The sequence below is a fragment of the Myotis nattereri genome (assembly GCF_964212035.1).
Source record: "Myotis nattereri genome assembly, chromosome: 6".
Lineage (NCBI taxonomy): Eukaryota > Metazoa > Chordata > Mammalia > Chiroptera > Vespertilionidae > Myotis > Myotis nattereri.
Window position 1 is genome coordinate 73,923,502 of NC_138081.1, and position 13,296 is coordinate 73,936,797.

Genomic DNA, 13,296 nt, shown 5'->3' on the forward strand with positions numbered 1-13,296 from the left:
TGCACAAATTTCATGCATCAGGCCTCTAGTTGCTGATATTCTTAAGCATATTTATATTGAGAGACATGGGCTCCACTGTGGGGCTTGACCTCCGCATTCTGATTAGACAGGTGGTTGTCACTCTGTTCCACCTGATTGGACTTTTGAAAATACATACTCAGTGGTACAGGTAGGCCTCTGGGTCTCTCTCCTCCCAATGGCTACTTACAGACAGGATTTCTGGGCACCACAGGAAGGCAAACTGGACAGTTTGAGCTGAAGACAAAAGGAAGAACAATGGAGCGGAGGTGGAAAGAATCTGAGGCTTACCATCAAATAATCATGAACAGATGAGATTTTAGTGTAACACAGACTCATACTGGGAACAGAAAATGAGACTGTCAACAGAGATTAAGTCCTGGGAGGGAGAAGGGAAGGCCCAGGAAGGCTTAACCTGTAACCAAAGAGACACACAAAGGCCTGGACAAGACCTTGCATGTCATGGGTCCGTTTTCTTTATCTATTGATTTTACTCTCTGCTTGATGGGAAATATGATCAGAGTTATTCCCACCCAAAACTCATGGAAGGGATCATGCACGGAAACAAGAGAATCTGATTCCCCCAAAAGAGAGGAAAAAGGTACTAAAAGAACAGCAACACCAAAAAAATAAAATACAAATAAAAAAGATAGACAAAACTGTCAAGTTTCTCTGGTTTGGGCTGGAATTATAGCAACTTTATGTATCAATGATGGCTATTTCATAGCAGTCAGAAATTTTGATGGACCGTTTTGTTTTTTCCTTTTTAAAAATTAATTAATGTGGGGAAATTGATTATTCTTTCATAAAGTCAGTTTATTTTATTCTTTTGAATATTTTTAAAATATTTAAAATTCTTTTGAACATTTAGAATATGGGGGGTGGAGATTAACAAGAATGGATTCTTGGGCACTACTGTTATATTGAGACTTTACCATGAGCCTGATGTTGTAGCACATACTTTCACCAACTTCTCAACTAATCTTCACTCTGTAAGGTAGGTGTCATCCAAGATGCCTACCTTTCTTATAGGAGAAGAAAATGATATCTGAAGGTCAGGTTAAGTAGCTTGGTGAGGGTTGGATAGTAACTAGCAAATGGACAATCTGAGATTCTAGCCCATATCATTTGACTTCAAGCTTAACACTTACTTTTAAAAACATCTTCACCGTTCTTGTTTTCTCTTAAGGCAAAGAAGCCAACCTGCTAATGCAAAATCTGAACAAGTTGCAAACACCTGAAGAAAAGCTTGATTTTTTATTCAAGAAGTATGCTGAATTGGTAAGATCTTTGATTAACGCTTTTTATCAGAAAGATTCAGGCTCAGTTAGAGCTGAGAAAAGGAGGCTGTTCATTTTTTAGGTACATCATTACAACCATGACTGGTTAGCTCAGATAAGCCAAAGATGGAATTTATAAAAGCAAAAAATTTTATAGGAAAAAGAAACAAAAAATCCGAGGAATAATAGCTGAGTGGAGAAAGAAGATAGTGCTGGAGTCTACTCCACCTTTGAGTACATGTGTGATTTGGGGGATGGAACAGAAAATTATAGATAATTGAAAATTCTGGATATTTTAAAGTTCTTTTTAGCTTTGCAATAAAACAAAGGCAAACTTTCATTCCATTCTGTGCTCAGGTTTTTGGAGGGGGTTCCCTCAGGAAGAGGGTTGAGTTAATCCCACCCCCTCAGTTTGTAACACATTCTCATTTAGTCTTGATGACTTTTAGTTAGGTAGTCAGTTAGCTAATTAGTTATTCATTCATTTATTCTCTTTGATCTACATTCTCCTCCCCTTCCCTCACATGGCATAGTGTTTGATGTAAACTACATTGTGCCCAGTTCCTGGTCCTCCCCAGTCAGTCTCCCTCGCAAAAAGTCAGGGCTACTGGAGGAAGGGCAGACCTCAGACCTCAGAGAAGCCATGATGTGTCTTGTATCCTCACCAGTACTCCTGCAATGGGCAGGGCGGAAAAGGAGAAGCATTCAGTGAAGCCAGCCTGTCTGGTTTCAATGAACCCTGCCCAAACTTGCTGAAGGAGTGACATCAGCAGCCTGTGTACTACACTGGGGTGTGCGAAGCCCACAGCTGAGAGGTGGCACCCTCTCAAGTGAAGCAAGGCAATGTGCTTCTCTCTCATTTCTGCTTGTTTTCTTTAAAAAATATTAACTTACTTATTTCTGTTAGGGAAGTGGTGACAGAATGAAACTTATGTCCACTCACACAGCAGAACAACTCCTCCAGGCAGCGGGTTGCCCTGCCCCCAAGGGCAGATTCACTGGGCAGCCAAACAGCTATGAGTCAGGGCCTCTCGCTTACACGGGCCCCTCTGAGGCCCTGGACATACTCCTCTTTTCTTAATTATGTATTTTTGGGTTTTGGTTTTAAAAAGAGGAACTCCAGAACTGAATGAGCTTCAGGCCCACAAACCCCTTAGGTACCTGATGGAGTAGAATTTGAGGGACCTGTTTTCTTTCTTTTTCACTCTAATTTTAGTCCTGTAATCCTAGTTTGCTCTGTCCTTTCTTTCATTTATCTGTGCATCCTGTTATGCTAAATTGTCTATGCAGTAGACTCACACAACTTCTGAAATCCTGAGAGACTAGCTTATTCCTAACTCTGCCAACAATGCTTTTTAATTATTTCTCACTATACAACCCATATCATTAAGATATAAGAAAAATTCTGAATACACAATTCAAGTAAAAATATCTCTAATCCCATATTAAAAAAACACAAACTTTGATTTATACATCTTCCTTTCCAGTTTTGCTATATATGCAGAGGTACCTTTTATTATAATTACCATCACGAGGTACATACACAGTTGACTCTAGAACAACATGAGGGTTAGGGCACCAACCCCCTGCATAATAAAATATCTGAGTATAACTTTAGACTCCCCAAAAACTTAACTAATAATAGCCTACTGTTGACCAGAGCCTTACTGATAAAAGTCAATTAGCACACATTTTTGTATGTTATATGTATTATATGCTGTATTCTTACAATAATATGTTAAAGAAAAGAAAACATTATTTAAAAAAACATAAGGGCAAGAAAAATACAATTTCCCTGGCCTTGTAACTCAGTTGGTTAGAGCATCATGCTGATACATCAAGGTTTCAGATTCACCCCCCAGTCAGGGCACATACAAGAAGTAATCAGCAAATGTATAATTAAGCAAAATAACAAATCTGTGTTTCTCTCTCTTTGGAATCTGGTATTTTGGCTCATATGGCATATATTTTCCCATACAGTTTACTAGAAGCCCAGTGCACGAATTCGTGCACAGGTGGGGCCCCTCTAGGTGGCTGCAGGGATCGGCTGAAACCCGCAGTCCAACACTGCCTGCAGCTCTTATCTGCTGCTCCCACTCATCCCAGCCCCATTGTGCCTGCCGCAGGCTTGCGCCCAATCAGTCCCGATCAGGAGAGGCTTCTGCTGCTGCAGCAGCGCTCCCCAGCCATGAGCCCTGCATCTGGTGCTCTCCCAAGGGGAGTGGCCTGTGGGATCAGGCTGAAACCGGCTCTCCAACATCCCCTAAGAGGTCCTGGATTGTGAGAGGGTGCAGGCCAGGTTGAGGGATCCCACAGTGATTGGGCCAGGGAGGGACACCAGGAGGGCTCCAGGGTGTGTCCGGCCCATCTCACTCAGTCCCGATTGGCTGCACCCCAGCAGCAAGCTAACCTACTAGTTGGAACATCTGCCCCCTGCTGGTCAGTGCATATCATAGCGAGCAGTTGAGCAGCGTTAGCATATCATTAGTATATTACGCTTTGATTGGTTGTTTGGTTGTTTGGCTGTTCAGTCTATTTGCATAATACCCTTTTATTATATAGGATAGTCTTCATAATTATATTTTGTAAAAGCATTGTTATTTTCTTTTTTTAAAATTTTTTTATATATATTTTATTGAGTTTTTACAGAGAGGAAGGGAGAGAGATAGAGAGTTAGAAACATCGATGAGAGAGAAACATCGATCAGCTGCCTCCTGCACATCTCCCACTGGGGATGTGCCCACAACCCAGGTACGCATATGCCCTTGACCGGAATCGAACCTGGGACCTTTCAGTCCGCAGGCTGAAGCTCTATCCACTGAGCCAAACAGGTTTCGGCAGCATTGTTATTTCCACAAAGTGGACATATCTACTGGTTCTTTCATTTTGGGACACTTAAGATTCCTTCCAGTGTTTGCTGCAATGAACATTATCACACATTCGATTTGTTCCTGCTCTCTCTTTTTCATATTAGGAAAAAGTTCCAGAATTGGGATCACTAAATCAAACAGTATGAATGCCTTTTGTTTTTTTGTGTTTATGACCATATTGCTTTCCATAAGAATGGTATAAATTTATAAAGTAACTATCAGTGTATCAATTTTATTGCAACTTATTTAACATTGGCTGTTAACCATCTATGAACAATTTCAATACCACAAAATAAGTTGTGTCAAAATGTTTTTCCAAAAAATATGGCTTCCATTCTCATCTGTCCATCCTGCTCTTTTCAATATTTTCCACATCATTTTTCCTTTGCCCCTTCAATGTAGCTATTCATGCCAACAGCATGTTTAGTTTCTAGCGCCATGCTCCATACTTGACTGGACTGTGTGGCATTCCAGACTCACACAGAAAGCCATTCATGGTACTGCAGCCCCACAGCTTCTCCACTCTGCCCAATATTTCCTTCATAAGCCAGGGCTGCTCACCTTGGTCTCAGGGAACTCCCAGCATCTGCTCACCATCTAGCCAAGCAGTCATCCCCACAGAGGTTATTCTTCCAGAGATCCTCCTCAATTCAAGCCTTACTTACTATACCTTGACACTTGTATCATGTCTAATAAACATTAAAACCTCAAAGAGCACTCTAGAAAACATAGGAGAAAATTGATCCCAAAAAAAACATTAATTTTAATTTTCAGAAAGAAAAAATTATGAGAAATTTTAATCTTTTACTTGGAGACTAAAACCTATTTTCTTGCTCACTGATTTGAATATTAATACAGAAAGTGTCTGAAATATAAGTGTTAGCATAGAATAAATCATCAAATTCAAAGCTGTGAATCAAAGTGCCACTCCAGCTCACTCATCCTTACAGATTTGGAGTTTTGTAATAGTATCTACTATGGTATTCATTTATAAATAACGATAAGTTCATTAATAAATAAGAACACCTTATGACTAAACTAAGAAATGAGCTAGGAGAAGTATTTTTTGCAAATTTCCTCAATATTAACATAGTTACAACAACTTCACTAATACTATTGTGATTTAGTTCTTGGCACCAATTTTACTTTTTTAATTTAATAACACAAAGGAGAGAACAGGAGAACTTTAGGATAAAAATACTATATGCCTGTTACAAGTGTATAGAACTGTGTCTAAGTGCATTGTTAAACCACAAAGCCAGCATCGGACTGAAGTTGACTCAGTGGCAATATGTTTGTTTTCATTAATCAAGTCACTTCATATGCATTCACATAAATTTGAACTAATTATACAAAATAAGCCACACTCTAAAATAAAAAAATTATTAGAGAGTTTAGGGTTTTTATTTAAAGCAAAGCAAGACTGACCTAGCTAAATTTCAGATGTGTATGATCTTGTGTAAACTACAACACAAATGTTTGATGAGCAAGCACAGATGATCTCTTCCAACTTATGAAACACATGTACGGTATCCTCCTTCTGACACTCAGATTAATCACATAGGGCAGGTCCCCCCAGCGGGGGCCGTTTCACCCACCATGGGACAATAGGAAATATCTGTCTGGAGGTACTTTGGATGTCACAATTGGGGGTTGGGGGTGTGCTACCAGCATCTGGTGGGTAGTGGGCAGGAATGCTGCTAAACAGTGCACAGGACAGCCCCCAAAACAAAATATGATCTGGCCCAAAAGATCAATAGTGCTAAGGCTGAGTGCTGATATATGGTTTAATATTCAAAGGGTAAAGTCTAAAGCATAAAGGCAATAACGACAACAATATATAAATTTCAAGAAAGGACAATAGATCATTTCCAGTCTAAACATAAGTATGAGATGTTTCACCCCTATCTAATAAACATATGCAAAGTGAAAGGACCTCATACATCCTATGAACAGGAGGTGAGTGTGAAAAATATATAATAAAATACAACTGATTTTTCCAATTGAAATTCAAGAAGAATATCAATATGTATAGTAATATGGGCCTAGTTTTTTTCTGATGTTAATTCTCACTAATAATTAAGTATTTCCCATAAGTATGAAGATAAAATATCATGTATGACTACCCCCACCTAAATGTGGCAAGGATATATCATGATCATTTCAGTGTGGTAAAACAATTTGTGAACTGAAGAAAGTGTGACAGTCTGGTTCATCTAGTTCAGAAAGAACAAATGCTTCTTCAAGTTAGGGTAACTGAGATACACATCAGGACTCATGTCGTGTGTGTATCCATTGGTTTTGGGCTCTGTGAGGCACCAGGAACACCTAGAGTCCTAAAGCATAGAGGGGCTTCCCAGAGCTTTCCCTCTCCCTTAGGCAGCAAGGTCATTATTACGACAAGTACATACCTGGCTTAACCAGCGTGATTCAGGTGATCAGACTGAGTCCAGCAGAGGACGTGGCTCTGGACAAAGGACTGCACTTGCTTGTGGTCACACTGAATGTCAATCTGAGATCCACTCTCCTAGAGTGTGCTAATCTCTGAGCACTGCTGAAGGTTGATACTCAAACTGCCCCAACCCAATTAGAATTCCATAAAAATGTTGCTAAATTTGCCCTGGCCAGTTGGCTTAGTCAGTTGGAGCATCATCCCATACACCAAAAGGTTGTGGGTTTGATTCCGGTCAGGGCACATACCTAAGTTTCGAGTTCCATCCCTAGTTGGGAGCATAGATGAGGTAACCAATCAATGATTCTCACTTCAATGGTCTTTATTCTCTCTCTCTCTTTCTCCCGTCCTCTCTCTCTAAACTCAATAAAAAATATATCCTTGGGTGAGGATTAAAAAAATGTTGCCAAATTTATCAAATAAGAATACAGAATAGCCAGTTAACTTTTCATTTCAGGTAAACAAACAACAAATTTATTTAGTAAAAGTATGTCCCATGCAATACTTTGGGTATATCTTTACTAAAAAAAAATTATTCCTTATTTATTTGAAATTCAATTTTAACTGGTCCCACATTTTATTGAGCATCCTGAGATGGAAGGTCCAGGGTGCACTGGCTCCACTTTCCACACCGTCCCTGATGCTTAGTTATGGCTGCTGGAGACGGGGAGGGAGGCCCCACTGTGCTCAGCAGAAACAACTGTCATGACTTATTCAGCATAAGCATGAGGGGTATGTGAATGGGCAGAGAGCAGGGCACATTACAAACACTAGTCATCATGCTAAGTTGTGTGGTGGCTATTTGTGAAATTTTGGTGGCAAATTGTCAATGCTTCTCTTCTCCCCCTTTATCACAACCCACAAACTTCATCTTCTGTTTACCAGGAGGCTACTTTTTTTCTTTCCTACTCTTTAAAATAGTTTCTATAAGCTTATTTTGAGAAAGTATTGAAAAGTAAAGGTAAACCAAGCAGACACACCATTGACCACTGCCCCAGTGCTAGGCATTAATTAGTATGACTTCTGGCAGTTTACAGATTCTGAAACATGCCTTTCCAATATTGACTGGCATCATCTGAGAGACTCAAGAAAGAAAACACTAGACCAGTGGTCGGCAAACTCATTAGTCAACAGAGCCAAATATCAAGAGTACAACGACTGAAATTTCTTTTGAGAGCCAAATTTTTTAAACTTAAACTATATAGGTAGGTACACTGTTATTAACTTAATTAGGGTACTCCTAAGGCTTAGGAAGAGCCACACTCAAGGGGCCAAAGAGCCGCATGTGGCTCGCGAGCCGCAGTTTGCCGACCACGGCTCTAGACTATGAAAAAGAAGACAAAAGTAAGAAGAGGTCAATAATAATAGTGATGATAAGGAAAAACTTGTGAATGTTAAGCTGTGAAAACAGTATCCACAAGTACTACAAAGGTAACATGGGTGAGGATCATTTGATTCCAGAGGGACGGTGATAATAACAAAGAAAATATTTCCAAACAACCACAGAGTGATCTTTAGGCATCTCCTCTTTTGCCCCTTTTTTATCAACTCAAAAGAGAGTCTTGCCATTTCCTTTTGCATCCCCACGCCCCTGTCTAGCTGGACGAACATCGCACTGAGCAGAAGACTCTAAAGCTCCTACAAAAGAAACAGGCACAAATCCAAAAGGAAAAGGACCAGTTACAAAGTGAACACAGCAGAGCTATCCTCGCTCGGAGCAAACTGGAGAGTCTGTGTCGGGAGCTGCAGAGACACAACAAGACACTGAAGGTATGTGTCACCAAGGCCCTGCTAACACCTTCTTCCTGCTGCACAGACACAGGCCTCTGCTACTCATGGAAAGAGCTTGAGTTTCAGAATCAGAGAGACTTGGGTTCAGATAATAGCCCTGCCACTCGCTCACTGTGACCTTCAATAAATTATCTAACCTCCCCACGCCTGTTTCCTCATCCACAAAAAGGGGGTTGTAGGAACTTCACTGTGTGGTTGGGGAAAAATTAAATGAGGGCACATACGTACGGTGTCCATAGAGTGCCTGACACAGAACAGGCCCTTAGTAAAATGCATGCCATTCCCCTCGCCTGCTTCTTATGTTGAGCTTGTTTAGTTTTGTGTCATAGGTAGGACTTCATTCTACTCTTTAAAATACAAACTTGTAAAAATGCAACATTTTTATGTGATAATGAAATCTGCATGACATGAATTGACACAAAGCTAACTGACACGGTAAAGCAAAATTGAGAGCCAAAATGTCAATAGTCATCTGAAAACAGAAGTTACTTGAGAAAACACTGAAACTCTTCAGACTTAATTATTCAATCTCAAAATAATAGACTGACCACTTCATTCAGCCTGCATGGGTTTCATTAATTACAGCGTAAGCCTCTAGCAGTGTGCTTAATTTGATTACACACAGACACTAGCCCCATTCAATGAAGCAAGATGCAGGGCTCTCCAAGATAATACTGCATGCGTCCACAATCCCCTTTCCAGCGGAAGATCCTAAAACTTCTGACGAACAAGTGTTAATTAGACACCAATATTCCTGGGAGAGAGTTATTATTAGATGTGTTTAAAAGGAAATACTTAAAGAATCAGAGAGATTAAGATCACTGATGAGTTTGTACAATGAAGTTAGAAAAAAAATAGAAGAGGATAATGTCTCCTCGTATTCGAAAATTGCTTTTTGATATCTGGGAAATGGGAAGCCAGTGTGATGAATTCTAACACCCAAATCATGAGTTGTAGGAGATGAGCTTCTGGCATCTCTTCAATCACTGCTCTCAGGACACTCACAACTGAGATTAGAGGGGAGCATCATCGACAACTCAAGATATGTGCTCCAGGAATAGCGCTCTGTGTTTACACAAATCTCCTGACTTTCACTAGTGCTCTATAGAAAGGAGAGAAATTAACCAGATGTAGTGGAAAGATTTAGCAACAAAGAGATTTAAAAGTGGAACAATGTGCCAAGGTCTGTTTGGGTGACATTCAAAGACAGAATGATGGAAGTGGCAATGGCAGGGGACCCTGTGGGAATACTCACACACCGTCAATAATGGCTTCCAGTTACAGACAATGAAATTTAGTATCATTATTATGATAGAAACTTGGGAAGATATAGGAAGAGAATGCATAGCTCTTTCCACCACCATAACATTTAGCGCTTACTGGTACTTATTAAAATTGATTCTTCAGTGAGTCAAAGCCCTCACAAAAACCTCACAATTCAACTTAATTTAGAAAAAGACCAGTGAAAGCCTGAAATATGGACTCATTGCAACAAAATACTACATATATTCAAAGCAATAAATCTGAGCCTAAAATTATACTGAAAAAGAACTGCCTTATAAAGAATAGCTAAGTGTCTTAGGCAACATTATTTTAGTAAAGGAATAAGTATGATTTGTTATAATAGAATTCCACAAAATTTTAATGTGGAAAGGACTTTAGGAATCATCTAGTTCAAGCTACCTGTATGTCTATATCTAAATTAACAATTCATTGATTCATTAAATAAACACATACTGAACACCTATGGATCACATGTCAGGCATAGCACTAGTTCTAAGGTGGATAATGATGCTTGTAGAGTTTATTTCCTTAATTATTCAGATCGTGACCCTCAATCTTCTTTGCCTTAATTTTCACTTTGATTAACGTACTTGATAAAGAAAATTTTATCTCAGACACCCTTCAAATGATTGCATTTTCTTTATCAATTGATTCAAAATTTATAAGATCATTTTAGACTTATTTTTCTCTTATTAAAAAACAATTCAATGTAAAAAACAAGATGCCATTTTGTGGCCAGGAATGAGTGCTATGATGGTTTGATGTGTGTTTAATGCCCTCATAATACCCATACCTTCTTTCTGTATCCAATTACCAATGAAAAACTTGTACTTACTGAGTAGCATGGGGTGCTTCTTCCATTGACTTTTTCACTCATGGATGGAATTGTTATAAATGCAAATGTCATTCAGATCATGGTCTGTAAGGCTATGACTAGGGGCTTGTTGATTTCTAAGCTAATTAGGAGCAATGAGGAAACAACCACTACCATATGTATATTCCATTTTTCTTAACAAATGGCCATAATCATTTTTAGTGAAATATGTAGAATAACTGTTGGTTAGCGTACAAAAGTCAAGGAAATAAGATCTCTGATAGTTAATTTCTTCAGGTTAGGAAGTGTAGCTATCTTCTACAATATCTCTAAGATATTGTCACTCAACAAATGTTTATACCATGAATAAATTATGATTCTGATATCAGGAATCATGTTAAAGTTAGAAACTATGTTAAAATTGTGAAGGAAAGAGGACACCTGATGATAAACTAAAATATTTCCAGAGCATATACTTTCAGCATCAATTTTTATTTCAGCACATTATTCTACTATCATAATAAAGATTTGCACAATTACTTCTGTTTAAATTATCGGTTCATTTTTAAAAAAATCTTGTTACATACTGTGATCAGAGTAGGCAACTAAATACAGTATAATTTTACTTGCCAACAATGAAGCAAGCTTTCATACTAACAATCTGAACTGAAAGGAATCCTACAAAGTCTGTATTACTTGTCAGCAGTGTATCTTTGGTATGATGGAGCAAGATTAAACCCTTTTATTCTAAAAGAATGAGAAGAATAATCACAAAGCAAACAATTCTAAATATAGATATGGGGGAAATATGGGTACATTGTTAGTAGTTAGCAATGAAAGGCGAGTTTTGATTTTTAGGAGCAAAGAGAACAGAAATGACATAAAAGTTAATTTCCAATTTGTGAATGTTAACAAAGTGCAAGATGGGAAATTAGATGTTTCATTTTAGAGTTAAAGTATATTTGAAAATTAATATTGCTTTCAGTTTCAAAATTTACAATGAATGACTGAATGTTTCAATTACCCTACATGACATGTGGGATGATTGTTCTTCAGAAATAAAATAGCCAATGTATTTTTTAAGATTTCCTTTTACATTTTTGATTGCTGTAATTGATCTCTAGCTATCTTAGTTTCCTTTTCAAGCTTTCTGATGAAACCTTTTTCTTACCAAGGAAAAGTATACATTGTGATTACTTTATATTTACAAAACTTGGGTCATGCAAGTATGTGATTCATACCCCATAATTTGTATAGAGGAATATACGATCTATAGTTCTTTCTGTACCAAGCAAAGGCACACATATATGAACTCTCTCATCTATCAATAAAACCAAGCGGCCTTTTATTCCCAGGTCACAATCAAGAGATCAAAACCAGGTGACTGTATGCTTGTTAGAAATTGTTGCAATTCATTCACTCCGCAGGACACCCGTCATCTTTAAAACAAGCCTATTCATCACCAGCTATCAACGTCAGGGCTCTCATTGCACCTGCTCTCAGTGACCGTGTATTCACAACTGAAACCTTTGCTCATGCATTTATTTTGGGGCTGAGCAACATGGCTCTAGAGAACTGAGAAGAACCATCCTGCTTCCCCTGCACATGAATCTCCTTTCATGGACCTTGAACCCTATAACGGAGGGTGCATGTAAACCAGTATAATGGGAGATTTTCATCCACAGGAGGAAACCCTCCAGCGGGCACGGGAGGAGGAAGAGAAGAGAAAGGAGATCACGAATCATTTCCAGAGTACCCTGACAGACATCCAGGCCCAGATTGAGCAGCAGAGCGAGCGGAACATGAAGCTGTGTCAGGAGAACACGGAGCTCGCAGAGAAACTGAAAAGCATCATTGATCAGTATGAGCTCAGGGAGGAGGTAAGAACCACATCAAACAACGTAGAAGCACTGGGTACAGATCCTGACCTGGGTTGTGAAGGTAGGGAACGTGGTTAATAAGAAAGTTATGACCAGCCTTCTCAGCTGATTAATAGTTAGGATTGGATTTCTTCTACTAGCCAAATAAAAACAGATGGTATTGCGCAATACCTGGCTGAAAGTCATATGGAATTTCTTCAAAACTGGAATCACTGTGAAGCAAAGGCAATAAATAGAAAGTGATAGGCTGTGAGCACAGTTATCCTCAGTCTTTTTAAAATGCCCTCTACAGAGCCATGAAATACTGCACACACTCCCTCTTAAGAATCGCCATGTCATTAAGGATCTGTATTCTAAATACCCCACAAACCAATACCAGTATTAATAATGTAATAATTATAACCATCATGGTATTATAGATTCAGACTTTAGTTTTGGTCATGTGCTAAGAACTATACATACAATGTCACTTAATTGTCTCAACAATCTTATGCACTAGATAATAATATATTATCCACATTTTACAGATGGGAAGCAGAGGCTATGAGATTAAATCACCCACAGTCACAAAAGGAGGACTGCTTTAATAGTTCACCTTAAGGGGACTATGGGGATCTTTAATTATTCCAAAATTATATTTTAATAATTAATATGTTTTTAAGACTCCTAAAGTCCCATCAGGATTTTGATTGATCATATTTCTTTCCTCATTTTAAACTTTCCTCATTTTAACTTAGTCAAAGTGGTTCTGTTGGCAACATGCTAAGGAAACAACCAAGCCAAAGGCACGTGGGAGTACCACTTAGGTAAACCAAGAAACCGCTCATAATAAGCCAAAATGCCAAGCGACCATTTCATCTTGTCAGGAAGATCAACACTGCTCCAGAGTGGAGGACCAGGTGAAAGC

The 13,296-nt window shown here is 38.7% G+C and overlaps 1 protein-coding gene across 2 annotated transcripts in view; it reads left to right on the forward strand.

Annotated features, from left to right (window-relative positions):
* TXLNB (taxilin beta) overlaps positions 1–13,296 on the forward strand; it is a 42,376-nt gene that overhangs the window by 11,517 nt on the left and 17,563 nt on the right. For both annotated transcript variants that reach the window (XM_081094814.1, XM_081094813.1), the window contains exons 3-5: positions 1,208–1,299; positions 8,220–8,390; positions 12,195–12,389. In XM_081094814.1, the coding sequence (XP_080950940.1) occupies positions 1,208–1,299; positions 8,220–8,390; positions 12,195–12,389 (458 nt within the window). The remainder of the gene's footprint in view (positions 1–1,207; positions 1,300–8,219; positions 8,391–12,194; positions 12,390–13,296) is intronic.